General features: G+C 35.9%; 1 protein-coding gene across 1 annotated transcript in view; it reads right to left on the bottom strand.

Annotated features, from left to right (window-relative positions):
• LOC144453916 (activating signal cointegrator 1 complex subunit 3-like) overlaps positions 1-18,218 on the bottom strand; it is a 33,372-nt gene that overhangs the window by 12,304 nt on the left and 2,850 nt on the right. Inside the window, exons 4-26 of the mRNA XM_078145273.1 lie at positions 18,137-18,201; positions 16,470-16,594; positions 15,925-16,066; positions 15,377-15,502; positions 14,623-14,823; positions 14,022-14,162; positions 13,382-13,546; positions 12,579-12,827; positions 11,908-12,042; positions 11,186-11,377; positions 10,518-10,742; positions 9,799-9,918; positions 8,870-9,121; positions 7,837-8,013; positions 6,950-7,175; positions 6,162-6,415; positions 5,412-5,580; positions 4,483-4,574; positions 3,926-4,054; positions 3,291-3,376; positions 2,158-2,324; positions 1,239-1,384; positions 656-776 (exon numbers count right to left, since the gene is read on the bottom strand). Of these exons, the coding sequence (XP_078001399.1) occupies positions 656-776; positions 1,239-1,384; positions 2,158-2,324; positions 3,291-3,376; positions 3,926-4,054; positions 4,483-4,574; positions 5,412-5,580; positions 6,162-6,415; positions 6,950-7,175; positions 7,837-8,013; positions 8,870-9,121; positions 9,799-9,918; positions 10,518-10,742; positions 11,186-11,377; positions 11,908-12,042; positions 12,579-12,827; positions 13,382-13,546; positions 14,022-14,162; positions 14,623-14,823; positions 15,377-15,502; positions 15,925-16,066; positions 16,470-16,594; positions 18,137-18,201 (3,705 nt within the window). The remainder of the gene's footprint in view (positions 1-655; positions 777-1,238; positions 1,385-2,157; positions 2,325-3,290; positions 3,377-3,925; positions 4,055-4,482; positions 4,575-5,411; positions 5,581-6,161; positions 6,416-6,949; positions 7,176-7,836; positions 8,014-8,869; positions 9,122-9,798; positions 9,919-10,517; positions 10,743-11,185; positions 11,378-11,907; positions 12,043-12,578; positions 12,828-13,381; positions 13,547-14,021; positions 14,163-14,622; positions 14,824-15,376; positions 15,503-15,924; positions 16,067-16,469; positions 16,595-18,136; positions 18,202-18,218) is intronic.

Genomic DNA, 18,218 nt, shown 5'->3' with positions numbered 1-18,218 from the left:
TTAGATTAAAGTTTATGAATAAAGGAATGGTTTGACATACAGGTTTGATACATTTGTACTTTTCAGAATAGAATTATAGTAAATTGTTACAATTTTTTTTTTGCATCGAAAGAATACTAGCTCACTTCAGGATACACTCTTGTAAGGTTCTGACTGAAATTTTAGGTCAGAGGTCATGGGGTCAAAGGTTGGCACATTTATTAATTGACCAATGGGTCAACAGATCAAACAATGTTGATAGATTAATGAGCAGTTGGAAATCTATGACAGTGATTCCACGATAGTGACAGCAGTGCTCCTGGCGAGATGTTTCTTTCTGGCTAAAATGGGCTGCCTCAGTTATGGATTGGGCATCCCAAAGCAGCAAGGCTAAGCTGGGATAAATGATCTGGCCAAAGACTGGGCCCAGAGTGAATGATCTGGCCAGAGACTGGGTTGAATGATTTGACCAGAGACTGGGTTGAATGATCTGACCAGAGACTGGGGTGAATGTTCTGGCCAGAGACCCTGCCTTGTTTAGAGTGGATAGTCTATATACGTTTTAATTCAATACCATACCCCTGGAATAAATCATTTGATAATAAGTCTTAACAGGTGGTGAATTCAGCAAATAAACATCACCAAGTCTTGAATGACTACTTCAACTCTACCTTACCTTGAAATGTTGGTTTGTTCATAGTGGCCATACGAGGGCAGTAGTGTTTACCAGGAAATCCATTGATGTGGACTTCTAGTGGAACTGGTCTGACTGATGGTCTGAAGTTAAACATTCCAACCTGATAAGAATTGAAACATTCAGATTATCAAATGAATCTCATTCTAACATTAAAATAATTCAGACAAAAGTTACATATACTACAACCTTGGCCTATTATTTAGATCTCTAGAAATAGTTGAGGATTATGTGACAAACTTGGTTTCGAATTAACATCTTAAGATATTCATCGATTCAAGAATCAACCAGCTTGCAGAGCTTTGCGATAGCAGTTGTTTCAGATGGTGTTCACTCAAATTTGCATAACAAAGGTGCTCATCTAGTAAATAGTAAATTCTTCTGAAGGACCCAGCTGTGGCAATGAGTAATGAATCACTTCAAGAGTGGGGTGGTGTAACAGTTACAAATTGTATCTTAATGTGCTCACCTTGTTAATAACTAAGCAGTCTGCAAGATCTCTAGCTGACAATTGCTTAGTATATAATTATCAATTTGTTTAAAATTTGCATATTAAAGTGCTCACCTGGTCAATAGCCAACCAATCTGCAAGATCTCTAGCATTAGCCAATGCTGTTGATAGACCAACAACTCTCAATGTCTTCTCAGTGTGAGAGGAAATGAAGTTAGTTCTTGAGACAATGACCTCTAAGACAGGACCTCTATCATCACCTGTTATACAAAATAATGATAGATTATTAAAAATATATTGTCTAATTTGGAACACCATTTTTATCAAAATAAAGTCTTTTATAGAAATTCATATTCATGCGGATTGCTAAAGTTGAAAAAAAAAAAAAGTTCTTTCTGAGCCAAACAGTAGTATAACCCTATGCCATGTGAGAGCCAGTGTGGCATACTTTGGGGTATTTGCATGAGCACTTACAGTGTTCTCTGCAGTTGTCCTTTCTCAAGCATGAGAGTGAAAGTGCAGCAGAAAACACTACAAGCATGAGTGCAAATAACCCTTAGTACCAACACTGGAACTCATGTGCCTTGGGGTTTTGTTAGTATTACATATCATGTTTATCCAAAACAGCAAAGATTTGTAAAAATGATACTTTGGGAAAGTTTGCTATCATGTACTTTAATGTGCAATGAACAATCATATCCTTATTTGTATACAATTTGCATGCAGGTATGCAATAATATGTTTGGTATTACACTGTAGTACAAGTACCACTAGTATGCACATCAGTGCAAGTAATCTCTGGTACATATATAATAAGTCCTTGTTATTCACTATGTTGGCTTGGTATAAAATAAAGTAAATTCTGATTTTGATTCTGAAATACAGGCATTTTGTTTTTTTAAACTATTATTAGTATACCTTGAACTTGAAGTTGGATTTTCATAAATAATGACTGGGAGTGGCAAAAAAAAAAGAGGAAAAAAAACAAGTGTTTGTTTTTCAAATTTCATAAAAGTATAATCTGTTATCTTACCCAGTAAATGAATTTCATCAATCACCAATAGAGATACTTCTTTGACATAACTTCTATTTTGCCAGCTTCTACTAATACCATCCCATTTCTCTGGTGTAGTCACAATAATGTCTGCTGCTGATATAGCACGTATATCCGGTGTAACATCACCTGTCAACTCTATCACTCTAAAAAGTACAAAAAACAAAGGTTTATACCATCTGACTAATCAAGGGATTTCTATTATGTATATATATACACCGGTATATTCTAAAGACTTGAACACACTCAACTCATTTTCATGCATGTAGCCACTCTGATTAAAATCTGATGTAGTGTACACATTGCGATTGGCTGTTACGTTTACTGTTGTTTGTTCTTTTGTTCACACAAGTTACATACATCTGACACAATACCATTGGTTTTCCTAAACCCAATCTTGTACTTACAAGTAGCCAACCAGAATCCGTCATACAATATAACACTCAACATTCCAAATTGATAGAAAGAGAACCACCAAACAATAATAATATCATCATTGCCTGCACTATGTGCTCATGCTCTTTTCGAAGAGAGAGCTCTGAAGTACTGTACCCATATGTTCTGGCGTATTACACATTTTCATTGGTTGAGTGAATTCACTCAGCGGTCTCACATGGCTTGGGAAAACCTATGGTATTGTGTCAGATGTACATGTACGTAACGAGTGCTCAGAAAAGAACAAACGACAATAAACATAACAGCCAAAAAGAAGTCATGATGTGTTCACTTCATAGATGGGCAAGTAGCATGCCAAACCTGACCAGAACATATACATTAACCTGCACAGTACTGACCAATCAGAAAAATCCATTTTGCATTTGTCGAGCAAAAATCAGCATTATTTTGAACACATTACAGTTTAATACATTCAAGACATTCTGACACAACCAGCTGACAATGGAATCCCACATACTGAATTACTATACTGCTGTTGCTAGGAGTGAAAGACATCTCTAGTACCCTTTACATAACAGAGGATTATTTTTCCATATTCAAATTTTCATAAAGAATATGATTAGTTTATAAAGATTAGCTATTTTAGATATGTGCAGATAGTCAATTTTCTCTCTCCCTCTCATCCTTATCTTTCCCCTCTTACATAAAATACTTACTTCTTTCCAATCCTATTCTCAATTCTAACCTTCCAGTCGTCAATTCTTTCTCTGACCAATGCCTTTAATGGTGCTATGTACACACACTGTAATAAACACAAATATCACTGATCATATGAGACACATACAAATCCAACTCTATAATTCAAATTTCAAAAAAGCTCTGACAGAAACAGACATGCTCGTTAGTCACTTGTATTGTGAAGTATTACTGTAATAGGCCAAGCATTGTGACTACCTGTTACACCCACACACACCCACTCCTCCCTACACCCAAATAAGTCTCTCATAGGCACTAGAAACCAGACAGACAGACATAAATACCCACACATAATGAAAGTCAATAACAGAACTAGAAAACAAAGATGCACACACACAATGTAATTCACTGTACATAACAGACATGCACATAGCAAGCACACACACACACACACACACACACACAGACGCATGCATGCACGCACACACATGCACATACAGACTGACAGACAGACAGACACACACACACACACACACAAACACACACACACACACACACACACACAGACACACTTCATTGTCAACACATCAACCACTACAATGGTAAAACAGTGACAGAATCATAACATATAACAATGTACAATACATTTAGTTACCTTTGTCTTTGGGTAGACATTGAACACTCTAAACATAGCTAACTCAGCAGCCACTGTTTTACCAGAACCTGTAGGTGCCCCTAGTAACACATTATAATCAGTATGGTATAGAGTATGGAAAATCTGGGTCTGTAAAATATTGAAAACTTTGGATTAGGAAAAACATGGATTTGTCATGTTTCAATGGCCAATGTGATAGTGTACATGTACACGTACACATGATAAAGTAAAAACAAATATTATTGTTCTGTTTTTGTATAAAATAAACTTAGAAATCATTGCAAACTTACAACATGATCCTTTTACAGTACATCAGTGTCAACAAACAAACCAACAACATTTTCACTTTTCGAGGATTTTCAAATTTACATACTTGTCAGTCTTACCCAATACCTTATAAGTTCAAAACATCTTGAACTATGGGATGTTAAAGTCACACATTATTCCATAAGAATGATTTCCATTGGTTTTCACAATAAGAGAGATCACATGCATCACAAACTGACCAATGAGATGTAACCTTACAGAGTATTGTAAGAGATATTTCAAAGACTAACCTGTACAGGATTGAAGTGAGTAAACTTGTACATAGATTCATATTCTGGTATTCCTAATGCACTCACTGGTAATGGTTGTAAATTCAGTAATTCTGTCAAAGAAAAAATATGTAGAATATCAGTTATCTGTCATTGTTCACGCCACAGTCAATGTCTAGTGTTTTGGAAAAGCAGTTACTGTATTGTTTCCGTGTAAGTATTTTCTTTGATGCTGGCAAAATATTTTATTTTTTCAAGATTTGTAATTTTAATCTCGGTGGAAAAGAACGAATTCATAGCAATGCAATTAATGTTCAGTATCTCATATTGCCAATATATGTCTTAATCTGGTATCACATGAAGGCAACTATGCCCAAATATGGTGCAACATAGTGATAGTTATATCCAAATATGGTATTATTATATTAAGGCAACTATATCCAAATATGGTATTATCACATAAAAGGTAACTATATGTCCCAATATGGTAGCACATAATGACAGATATGTCCAAATACATGTATGGTAGCACATAATGAAAAGTATGTCCAAATATGGTAGCACATAATGACAAGTATGTCCAAATATGGTAGCACATAATGACAAGTATGTCCAAATATGGTAGCACATAATGACAAGTATGTCCAAATATGGTACAAAGTCTAATGAAGTTTGAAGTAACATTTCTGTCTGCTACAATTTCACACCTTATTTATATATATAGAACTAATCACATTATATCTAGGAAATAGGATTGGAATTTATCTTGATTCCTTTCTGCTATGCTTTGTCCTCAAAAATCATTTTAAAAAATGAAAAGTTTGCTGTGAGCTCATTATGTACATGTATGTTCAAAGACACATCACACAGAAATACATGTACTACAGTAGAAAAAAAACATTCAATTCAAATAAAGTTTAGCAACTGCAGTGTCAGACACGTCTACTGACCAGTATGAGGTGGATGTTTCTCTGGTAGAATCAGATGCTGGAATGATATTGCACATACACATGAAGCACCAATCCATCTATCCGATATAGCCCTGACATAGTACTGGCTGGGAAGTGGTTCAAAGATTGGAATTGTGAAAACTAACTCCTGAGGTTCTCTGGCTATCACCTGATTATGAAAAATAACACAATATGGTTAGAAGAAATTGAGGTTTAAAGATCAATGTGGTAAAAAACATACTCATAATCTTTGAGAAGGTGTATTAAATACAATGTGTATCTTTCACCTTGCATACAAACTACCAACTTTGTATGCTGTTTGTCACATAGTGATTTAGTGAGATATGCATTGGTGCATGTTGCCATCTTGTTTAGAAGTTGTAGCAAGTAACAAAATCAGAAATCAAATATGGCTGCCACGAATGGCAGAGATACTTATATATGTGTACGAGCTTGGACTTGTAAGAGGGAAGTGTGACCCACAGCATGAAAAATTGAAACTCAAGCTTTTGTGCTGATGTGAAATAGAAATGCTAGAAACTACAGACAAATGTTTCCCTTCATTGCCTTAGTGAAAGTACACTTTGGTGGTGAAAGATTAACAAGAAGTGTGTTCTCAATGTTGAACTTTCACCCCTTTATATTGCTAAATGTCACTAGAGGGCACTATTCACCCAACTTTCATTCCTATGCGACTATATATCACTAGAGGGTGCTATTCATTCAAAGGGTCTGTTGACGTCTACTGACCTGCTTCTTGTGCATAAGGAAGTATTCAGAATGGTAAATATGGTTGTTGTCTGGATCTTCTACCCAGATCCACCAGGGTTCTGTGGTGCCACCATGGATACGATCATTCCACTCAAATTCAGGTGTCACTGTCAGACGCACTCGTAGAACAGTACGTGTGATTGGTTGAATGTTGGCATCCAATGAGATGGTAGGAAACTGTCGTACACACTGTTTGACTTTGCTTCCCATACGTACATGATGTATCATGTGACCTGTAATGGATAACCCATAGTTCATTTCAATTCAAGTCCTTATGGGGATCACATACATATATATTATTATATATTTTTCACCAAATTAAATTTCATCAAAAAAGGTACTGTGTCAAGTCATTCTTTGTGGCATACTGACATCAATCAACCACGGTAGGACAGCATCTCTGATAACTATAACACATTCAAATCAGTCCTGCAAAATTTTTAGGTTTACCAACCATGAACAAACGGTTCAACAAACATTTCAGTTTGTAGTAAAGACACACTTTGTGTTCTCTTTACACATGTACATCTTAAACTTTTGTTTACATTCAGTGTTTACATGATCTTATAGTGTGATCACATTTTGTATATCCAAAGTCAATGCACTGCCATTGCTTATTGAATTTTCATGTATTCTACAAGTATAACATGCTACAATAATAATTTTCTTGTTAAGTTTGTATCTCTCTTAGCTTGACAAAAAAGGCATATCGCTGCCAAACTTGTAGTGATTTCTGACAACAGTATATCACATCATATCGTACATACCTATTTCATCTGCTTTCATTTCTCTTAGTCTGTCGACAGTCAATTTCCTAGCTTCTAGTTTATGGTAGATGTCATTAGATAGATTAGTAAACTGTCTGAGTGGGTTCTCAAATCCCCATAGTCTTTTATCTACTGTTTTACTCAATTCCAGTGCCTTAGCTGCCATTACAGGCCATCCTCGTCGGACAGCGATATCAAACAAAGCTCGAATTATACGACCAGAATTCTGTAAGAAACCACAACACAAGTTGAGAATGAGAATTAAAGTTTTATCATTATTTAAGGAAACTTAAAAAATTGATAATATTTTATGTTTAAGTTTGCTGAACGGTGCGCATACAATGATACCAATGAGAAGTCTATACATTAGTACCTACTATCTACCAAAGATTACTTGCACCGCTGTGTGTGCATACTAGTGGTATTTGCACTGCAGTGCAATAACAAAAACATTATTGCATACCTGTATGCAAATGATATGCAAATGAGGACACTATTGTTCGTTCTACACAAAAGTGTGTGATTGCATAGTGTCATTTTTATGGAAATTTGTTGTTTTGGATAAACCTATGTAATAATAACAGAACCCTATGCAGAGCGAGGGCCAGTGTGGGTACTCGGGGGTATCTGCACTCCTGCTTGCAGTGTTTTCTGTTGCACTTTATGCTTGTAAAAGTACTGCCACAGAGCTAGAGAATACTGCAAGCACTCATGTAAATACTTGCACTTGTGTGTCATGGGGTTCTGTCATAGTATGTATCCAACCTTCCTTCAGACCAGTGAAACTTTCTGCCTGTGCTAATTCGGTGTCAGAGACCAGTGAGAAATTGTTCGTTTAACTGAGCTAAATATGCAGTGTCTGAAACAAGTGAGAAACTTCTGCCTACCTGTGCTACATAGGAAGAGTCTGAGACCAGCGAGAAACTTTCTATTCTCATCTTTGATATGTAGGTCTGCAGTAAGATGTTAACTTTTCCATATCCATTCTCCACACCTCCTGCAGCTGGCATCACACAACTTTCTTCCTGATGTCTTTCAAGTTCACTCAATTCATCATCTCGGACCTAGAGTATCAAAATAATTATTTAACTCCATCAGAGATAAATCAGATTAGAAGAATCAATGGATATTCAAACTTGGCTTAAAGGACATTGATCTTCTCTCTGATATGTGATTCATGCAACATTATGGAATGCAGACAAATAACTGTTGAACACCAGGGTTGCAATTCTAGGTCATTTCTTTATTTATTTACTTTATTTATCCTCGGTAGCTCCTTAAGTAGCCAGTACTTCTTTCCAAGGAGGCCGAGACAGGTTCTCGTATTAGTATTATCTTATAAGTGGAACCATAATGATTAAATAGGATTACTCTTTTGTTGATTTGTCACTAAGCCCTGTCCATATTAGATCTGGATCCAATCTGAATTAAACTGATCCAGATCACTTTAATCCTCATTGAATCCACTTTTCGTCTACACTAAAAATTGAAAGGTGGATTCGATTTGAATTACATAAGTGCACCTGTCTACACATGTACCAGCTTTGATTTGGATCAATTATTATCAAACTAATTCACTCGACTACGCGCCTGTCCACACCAGGCCTAACTTGATTGCGATCTGATTTGAATTACTTTGATCTGGATGGAAATCACTACCCAGAGTAGGCTTTGATCTGCATCAGTTAGTTTGAATTAGATAGGAATTAACCACAGGTATGGACAGGTAAATTGAATTTGATCTGGATCAGATTTTATAGTATGGACAGACTTACTGTGTCCATATTGTTGTTGTTGAACATTTCACTTCCATAATGTTCTTGATTTACTCGGGTAGTAATTTTCCAATTTGCCTTCATATTTGGCGTAAATATGTACTTGACATAAATGTGTGAGAAAAATTTCAAAAACTGAAAATACCTTTATTTGGTCAAATTCCTGGGCTTTTGAAATCATACCAAAGATATCAGATTCAGTCATGTGTTCTTTGAAGAGTTCATTGAAAATCTCAATGGTGTCACATTTGATGTAAAAATGACTAGCTGTCCTTCCAAGATCTGTGGCATGTAGATATCCAGTTCTTTCATCAAATCTAACCATGCGACATTTATCCAGGGCTTTAGCTGCTATGGTAATCAAGTCTGTACGATGCTTCTCTAGACCTGGATCCTCCTGTTGACAGATGGTGGGAGAAGTGCTGTTAGACATTCAATCAAAGCAACTTTGAATCTCTATCTATATAATGAGCATTCAAACTTGGAACAAAAACAGTGGGCATTCAAACTTGGTACGAAAGTCATTGAACCTCTTTCTGTACAATGAGCATTCAAACTTGGCACAAAAACACATTGGGCATTCATACTTGGTACAAAAGTCATTGAACCTCTTTCTGTACAATGAGCATTCAAACTTGGCACAAAAACACATTGGGCATTCATACTTGGTACAAAAGTCATTGAACCTCTTTCTGTACAATGAGCATTCAAACTTGGCACAAAAACACATTGGGCATTCATACTTGGTACAAAAGTCATTGAACCTCTTTCTGTACAATGAACATTCAAACTTGGCACAAAAATAGTTAACTTCTTTCTGTACATTAGACAATAAAACTCAGACTTCTACATTTTGTAGGTGTCTGATGTTAGAATTGTTTCAGGAAACATATCATATGTGTCCTATACTAAATCATGATGGTTTAAGGAGACATCCAGGGTATGTTGTTCACATGAAAACACCCTAACTTGTACCAGAGGTAAGAACAACAAGACAATTATATGTCCAAAAGGCATGTAAATGCAGTAAAATGTTTCATTTGTATCTTTCTCCTTCTGTGCTTTCATACCTACCTGTGCTGATTTATAGTTGATACCATACACCAATGGATTAATTCTCATTCTAACATACAGATATGTATACTTCAACCATTGCACTGCTTCTTCTATGTTAGTAACTGTACCTAGAGACACCTGAAAAGATGAAAACAAAAATCAAACATAAAACACTTGAGAGATGTATGTTGCTTGTGAGCTTGACTTTCAAGGGGTCTCCATTCTATTCATCTCTACTTTTGTTTTGAGCCTTGAAAGTATTGAAGGCATTCACATGTATGTAATACACCCTTCCAGGGCCAATAAATGCCCTTGTCTTGTAGCTTATTGACCAATCAGAAAGGTTCTTTTATACATCCATGTTGGAGAAGTCTAAACACCAGTATAATAACTATAGAAACAGCCTTCTTTAGTGGTCATGGTTTCAATCCCTTTTTCCTACAGCTAGCTATGCCAGCCAATTTTAATCCTGTGATTCCTGTCCTGACCAAAGCTAAACTAATTAATGAATCACTACTTGCACAATAAGGGAGTTAAAATGGTATCAGACTGTTGAAGATCTGTCCAACTATAGAGAATGTATACTTCATGGGGAGGACAGCAGTTTTACATTTTATTTGTTATCCACTGGCATTTTATTCATAGAAATAAAAGGTTTTTAAATTCAACTTCATTGGGAGCAAGTTTCTTGTCATTTTATATTGAACTCGTAAGATGGTAAGATAATAACTTCTTACCTCTGCATTCAGGTTGTCAGACAGTGTACGTGTAAACTGACTTTCTATAGGATTCTGTCTAGTTAAGAGTTGCAAGTAATGACTAAGTTTATCATGAGTTGTAATGATAGTACCCTGACCATAAGTATCATACTGTGGACGTCCAGCACGACCAAATATCTGCATTACATCTAGTATACCAAGGTCTACAAAGGTACCTTTGTGTGCATCATAGAGTTGAGTACCCTGTGAAAGATAGATAGGAGTGAAACAAATTATTTTTTTGGGAACATTTTTTTTTATCAAGAGAAAAAGTGTATTACGATACTATTAGGTGAATAATACGTACATTGTACATACGTACATACAAATGCATACATGCGTATGTGCATATGTATGTACATGTACAAACAAATGTGTGCATATGATATACATAAGTACGTACGTACGTACGTACGTACGTACATACGTACATACATACATACATACATCATGTGTGTGTATACATTAACATACATACATACATACATACATACATACGCATGCATGCGCACGCACACACATACGCACACACATACATACACATGTATTACGTGACTACATATTGAACACAAAAAATACTCACACATACATGCACACACACATACACATACAAACATGTATTGGGTTGCCATGGATACAATATGTACCTTAATAATGACTGCATGTGCTGGCAAGTTGACACCCCAAGCTAGAGTAGCTGTGCACACAAGAACTTTTATGATACCATCAGAAAACATCCTTTCTACCAGATTCCTGTCTTGTCTCAACATTCCGGCATGGTGAATGGAAAAACCATCTGGGAATAATTCCCGCATCTGTTTATTAGGTGACTTTAGGACCTGAAAATAAAGTGGATGTTGAAAATTTTTTTGAATATATATTTTCTGAAGAATGAAAGACAGAAATGACAACTGGGACCAGATCTATGCAATGTAAAATTGTTGTTACTGGGAAAGATCTCAGACACAATTCCTCACTGCTTTCACTCTGTGAACTTTTCTATGGAAACTGTACACTGTAACCCTACACAACGGTAAAGATTCAGTATATTTGTAGTATATTTATCAACATTTAACATAGAGAAAGTGCTTTACTTCAGTGTTACTCGTTTATTAATATTAGTACAGATCATTGAAAATCCACACTGCATTTGGAATAAAGGAAAATTTATCATGCCAGTTAGACCTGCAAGTTGGGAATACCTGAAATGTATTTCAGACAAACGTGTCATATTCAGGTGAAAAAATGTGATTCTGAAATGGCTAAAATAGTGTGTACTCTCCTCTGGACTTGTTCAATATGTTTCCAGTAATCAAAACAAGTAACTGAAGTATGAGATTTGAATGAAATTAGTCTAATGTTTCTGTACCTGTTTCTCAATCAGACCATACTGTGATGTCTGTTTGGCAGCAAATAATCCTGAATCTCCAGAATTCTTAGCAATCTCTCTTAAATTCATGGCAGTCCGAACGGTAGCATTCCTAGCATGCACAAACACCATCACCTGCCAAAGTAAGTATGTAACCATTAACGATGTCATGTAATAATACTAACAATATCATTCATAACATAAAAATAATGTTAGATTACATGACTATACAAAAGAATAAACCAGGATGAACGTTGGTGGCGCTCTACTAACAAACCAATACACACGATCCATAGTTAATCTTCATATCTGATACACAAAGACTGTTTATTTAGAATGAAAATGTACACTTTGAAGATTCATAACAACAAATTAAAACAATGCAAAGGAGGTGTCTTTGTAACTACTTGTCACTTATAAAGATCTTCTGCTTAGGTGTTCATATTTGAAGAGTTACACAATGCACTAAAACACAACTGTGTCAAAAATGAATTTTTGTTGAAAAGGTACAAAAGAAATTTAAAAAAATTCATTTTTAGGAAATGAAAACATGTTTTCCGGCTTTCTGAATGTTTGTTACATATATGCAACATCAAAATCAGTGATTATAATGAAATAATTCCAGCACGAATATTTTAGCTGTAAATATATTAGTGTGACATTATCCATACCTGGTGTCCCCGTTCAACCATTTCAATCACTTTATCATAACAGACTTGGTCCATGTCTTGTAGTTGCTGCATACGATTTGTGGTCTTAACACCAATAAATGTCTGACCCAGTGGGACAGGTCGGAAACGCCCATCAAAGTAGAACAAACCAAGGTAGGGGTTGACGTTTAGAAAGTTGGCAACATCTAAATAGTTTGGTAAAGTAGCAGACAGTCCTATGATACGAATCATACTCTGAGAGGATTCAACCTGGAATTGATGAAAAGAAATGTCAATATAGCTGTCATTCATTAATTTGCATATGTCCTTATTTGGTAGTGAAGGATCAGTGTAGAGTCACACTTATTGTATGCAATACCACTCACTAAAAACACAAGATTAAAATTGATATATGAAGAGTGCTAAGGTGATTTCTTACATTTCAGAATTATCATTATCAGTCATCAGATCTAATTAAATTGAACTTTGGAATGAGAAAAATTGTTTCTTTTGTACTTCACGAATCCTTGAAAGTTCACACAGAATTGGAGCATCCGCCACTGTCAATATACTGCTCACATGACCTGACATTTACAAATTTATCTATCTTTTCATTTTCCAGTGAAGAATTTTCAGAGCAGATTGCAAGTTCTAGAACCTTCCAAGAGTTGTTTGAAAATTCTGGTATGTTCAGAGACTTTGCAAAAGAGGTTTGGTAATTCCACAATGTTCAAAAACTTTTCAGTTGTTTGAAAATTCCGAAACACATTTTTCATGAGGAACACATGAAACCTACATGTAGTATTGATTATAGTGACTATTACCTGTCTCAGAGTCCTTGCAACTAAACTTTCAATAACAGCACCTCTGTCTTCATGTAGTAGATGTACTTCATCTATAATCAATAACTTAACAATCTGTGTCAGTGCTACGTCGCCAGTACTCTTACGTGTTACTACATCCCACTTCTCTGGAGTTGTAACAAGCATCTGAAAAAAAAAGACAGTCATAATATGACTCCGGTAATCCAACCTCCGGTTTACTAAGATAGGTGCAAACTAAATCTACTGTTCTTCAATGTGGTAGATTACACGACTGGGTGATAGCAGTTCCTCTGTTGTGCGATTCTAATCACCCAGTGATCAAGATAGTGTAAACATTAGAAGTCCCAAAACAGTAAACTGCAAGTTCATGGAACTCTCAATAAAACTCTGTGGATGTATGCCTCCGTACTAAGACTATAATTAAACCAACGTCCATGCAATAGCTTATCACTGACACTGTATCAACATGTTGGGATAATAATTTTAGTTTGTGGCTATCTCAGAAAACTGCAGGTTCAATTACCAGAGTAATATGTAAAACTTTCACCCAACATAAGATGCAGCTGTGAAAATCAAAATTTGAAACTTTTACTGTAACAGTAATAGTTACTTTGATAAGGCAATAAGTATATCATATTACCTGTGTCCTTTGAATTTCAGCTTTGGTTAGCTGCATATCTCCAGTCAATTCTCTAACACTGACACCCAGTGGTGCAAGACGTCCTCCAAAGTTCCTCACCATCTCAGCGGCTAAGGCTTTCATAGGAGCCACATATACAATCTGTACAAAGGGAAACATAGTTGGTATGATATTTATATTTCTAGACGGTACAAAATATTTGAGATTTACAGGGTGTAAAGTAACTTTCATTTATGGTAGTACCATCATTCTTGATTGCTCTTCTCTCCCTATACACAGAAATGGGCTGATCTATACATAAAGACCAAACCAAAAACTTGTAATTTATAGGGTGTACCGGTAATGTAGATTTACAGGGTGTAAAGTGACCTGTCTTGTACTATCATCCTTGACTGCTCTTCTTTCTTGTACACATAAATCATTTAATTTTCACATCAATGTCTCATCATCTTTTATGCTTCTCAAAACCTATTAGATGTAGTAACTGTCTCAAACCATCATTTTTATCACCCTTCTCTCCCTATACAAACAAATGGTTTAGTCCTTTACATCAGGACCAAACTAAAAACTTGAGATTTATAGGGGTGTTGTGGCTACTTACTTTGAATTCATCTTTCTTGATGACACCTTGTTGTATGTGTTGTTTGAGTTCATGTAGGATAGTCAACATAGCAATGTTAGTTTTACCAGCACCAGTTGGAGCAGATATCAGTAAGTTTTCATTGGTATAGTAAGCAGTCTCAAACACAACAGACTGGATTCTATTCAAAGCCTTCATTCCCTTGAAAGCTAACTGACCCATCTGTAAGACAGAGGACAGAGTAAAAATGAGACAACATTGTTAGTATCATGCGACAGTGAAATTTTGCTTTGGCTTGGTCATGTGACGATTCCACATTTGGTTATTATCATTATTAGTCTCATTTTACATCCATATTTGGTCATATTATTGTCATGTGACAAGTCATAATTTGGTCAAACCATTGTGACTAGTCCAGTTGGTCAGTAGTCTCACTTTGCATCCATATTTGGTCATGCACTTATCCTGTGATGTGTCCAAATTTGGTCATACATCGTGACTTGTCCAAATTTGGTTATTAGTCTCACTTTGCCTCCATATTTGGTTATACAATTGTCATGTGACAAGTCTATAATAGTCATAATCGCACTGTATATCCATATTTGGTTATACCATGGTTTGTGACTAGTCCATATATAGTTTTCTGTATCACCTTTCCTACAAACCAACTTATGATATTTCTATGCAACTAATTCTCATAATGTTAAGCAAATCTAAAATTGGTGTTGTTATCAGCGTATGTTTCCATATTAGACGTAAGAAATATCAAACAAACCTCATCCAACTGACTTATAAGTATTCTCTCCTTCCCTATTCTTGTCGGTGCTGGTGCTGATGGTGGAATATTTACTTCTTCATACATCTTAGTACCATGCTTCTCAAATCCTATTGGAAGACTCATCTGGAATAGATACAAAATGATTAATATGTTTCTCAAATCCTATTGGAAGACTCATCTGGAATAGATACAAAATGATTAATATGTTTCTCAAAGGCTATTGGAAGACAAAGAGTGGTGTCAACTATCTGGAGATGTTAGAACTTGACTTTGGACTGACCATTCTTTCAAGATTCATTTATAAATATTAATGCTCATGAATATTAATTACTGACCAGCACTCTTTAAAGGCTAGGGAGAACCGTCAATGTCACATACGCCATTTCTTATACAGATAATTTTGATATGAAACCGATACACCATTACTGTTGTACATCTTTTAAATACTTCTGAACTAGTTTGAAAGATGAGTCAAATTTTTTCAAAAAAATACCACTCCCACCCCCAATTTCATATAAAAATACAAGTGTTGTATGACTTCATACTTTTGTTCCACCGATGAAAGCAGATGACTGCTGTGCTTCTATCACAGAGTCATATACATGTGGATAACGTTCTTGTTGATGTTGTGCTGGTAACCGATGTGAAAACAATGGAGTTCTAGCTGCTTCCTGGAGAGCTTGCTCTCTGGAGTGTAAAATAGAAAAATATTTGTTTCAGTACAATACGAGAAACATAATATTGCATGCAGACCTAACATTGTATTTGTTTTAATATACTATGTAAACCAACACACACAAGTTTACATAATTTCATACACTTCAGGATGTGCAACATAGTCTTACATGTAAACAAATCTGTACACCTCCCCACCCTATCCAATCCAGACTCCCCAAGACAATCAGATAATAATACAAGCACTTTATAAAGTTCATTCTGATTGGTTAGAAAACAAAGGAAACAAGGACATCTGTTGGCTGTATTGTTAATGAATGTCACCCAATCAGTGACAACCTTGTAATAGCTTTGCATCACCCCAAGATAATACTGCTAAAGCTATTGTAACTTTGTATACTATGAGTTGACAAACCTGTGAGATCTGAGTATCTGTGGATCAAACTCCATGTCATCTTCTTCATCACCTCTCATCTCTTTCTTGGCCAGTTTTCTTTCCTCTTTTCTCAACTGTTTCTGTAGATATTTCTCAGCTTCTGACTGTAACATAGAGTACAAGACAAAAATAAAATAGTACTTCTACTTCTACTTCTATACTGTGTAAACATCCTAAAAAGGATTATCATCACACAGGCGTAACGCTGGCGGCGTCCTTTAGATCTCACCCGTGTTCAGGTGAGCACGATCTATGAGATCGGTGATATCAATGCTGGAGAGGGCAGATTTGAAACTGTCTATTGTCTTTGCTTGTTGAATGGATAATGGTAAGAGATTCCATTCTGGAATTGTCCGAGGAATAAGTGAATATTTGTAACAGTTTTTCTTAGCGATGATCGATATGAAAGAAGAACCAGGTACACTTCCCCTAGTAGAACGTGATGATGATTCTGGTAGTTTATCATCTTGAAAAGCAACTAGATTTTTTGTAGCTTTGTATAGGAAAGTTAGTCTGCTAACTGCTCTGCGATTTTCAAGGCATTGCCATTGGAGCTTCCGTAGCATATCGGATACACTGGCCTCCCTCTTGTAGTTTCCGGTGACAAATCGAGCTGCTTTGCGTTGAATTTTTTCAACAGCATTTTTGCCAACTTTGGTGTAAGGGTCCCATATACTTGCACAATACTCCAAACGTGGTCGTACAAGGGACATATATGCGGTTTGTTTGGTACTGGGAGGACAGTCATGTAGATGTCTCTGTAGTAGTCCTAGGATCCTTGATGCTTTAGATGTGATATTTGATATGTGGTGCTTCCATTCCAGGTCATGTGACAGTTCAATGCCCAAGTAGGAGTGCTGCTTTACAATTCTGAGAATATTGTCTCCCATTTTATAATTATGTTGTAAAATATAGTAAAATATAAAATAAAGTAAAATATAAAGGGTTACTTATCTTCATTCAGTTAGGGGGTTCAATGTTGGATAAAAACAACTCGTTTAGTTAGGCATCAGACAGTAAAATAATTTTGTCTGATGAGAACTAAAATGGTTCCCCCCCCCCCCACATTCACAACCCAAAACTAGAAGAATTTAGTTGTTTATCCTACATTAAACTATTGATCTCGCCCCTTACCATGATTTCCCTCAATAGGGAACTTGCAATCCAGACTGAGCATGCTCAGATGCAAAGGACTATGGGATTATCTTTGGTTATGGTAATATGTAAATCTGGAGCTACCGATAAAATAAAGCCCCAACAATTGTCAGGGTACCGGGTAACTATGAATTGATTATTTGTGGTTACAAACAATGTATCAACATTGTTAACAATACTCATTGATAAGTATTTTTATCCCATGATGCAACATTCAACATGGCAGGTTTGCAAGTTCCTTATTACAATCCTCTTATCTATCAAGTAAATCTACAACCTAAACTTGCCAAGGGATTGGGCTTTGATCATAACTGTATCAGGTCTTCTGGGTGAATGCTTCCTGTTTTAACTGTAATTTGACTATTCAAACAACATGAAGACAGAGACAGAGACAGAGACAAACGGAAAGACTGCCTGTATGTCTATCTGTCTGTCGTCTATCTGTCTGTCTGTCTGTCTGTTTGTCACTGTTATTGTTTCTAATAACATACCTGAATTGTAACTTGAGCACCATACTTTGGTCTTGTCATTACATTGTTGCTGGAAGTCTTTTTACCTGGGAATGTAAAGAGA

This window comes from Glandiceps talaboti, chromosome 3 (genome assembly GCF_964340395.1).
Source record: "Glandiceps talaboti chromosome 3, keGlaTala1.1, whole genome shotgun sequence".
Taxonomy (NCBI): Eukaryota; Metazoa; Hemichordata; class Enteropneusta; family Spengelidae; genus Glandiceps; species Glandiceps talaboti.
The sequence above is the reverse complement of the archived record's forward strand: the minus strand, read 5'-3'. Positions and strand labels throughout refer to the sequence as shown.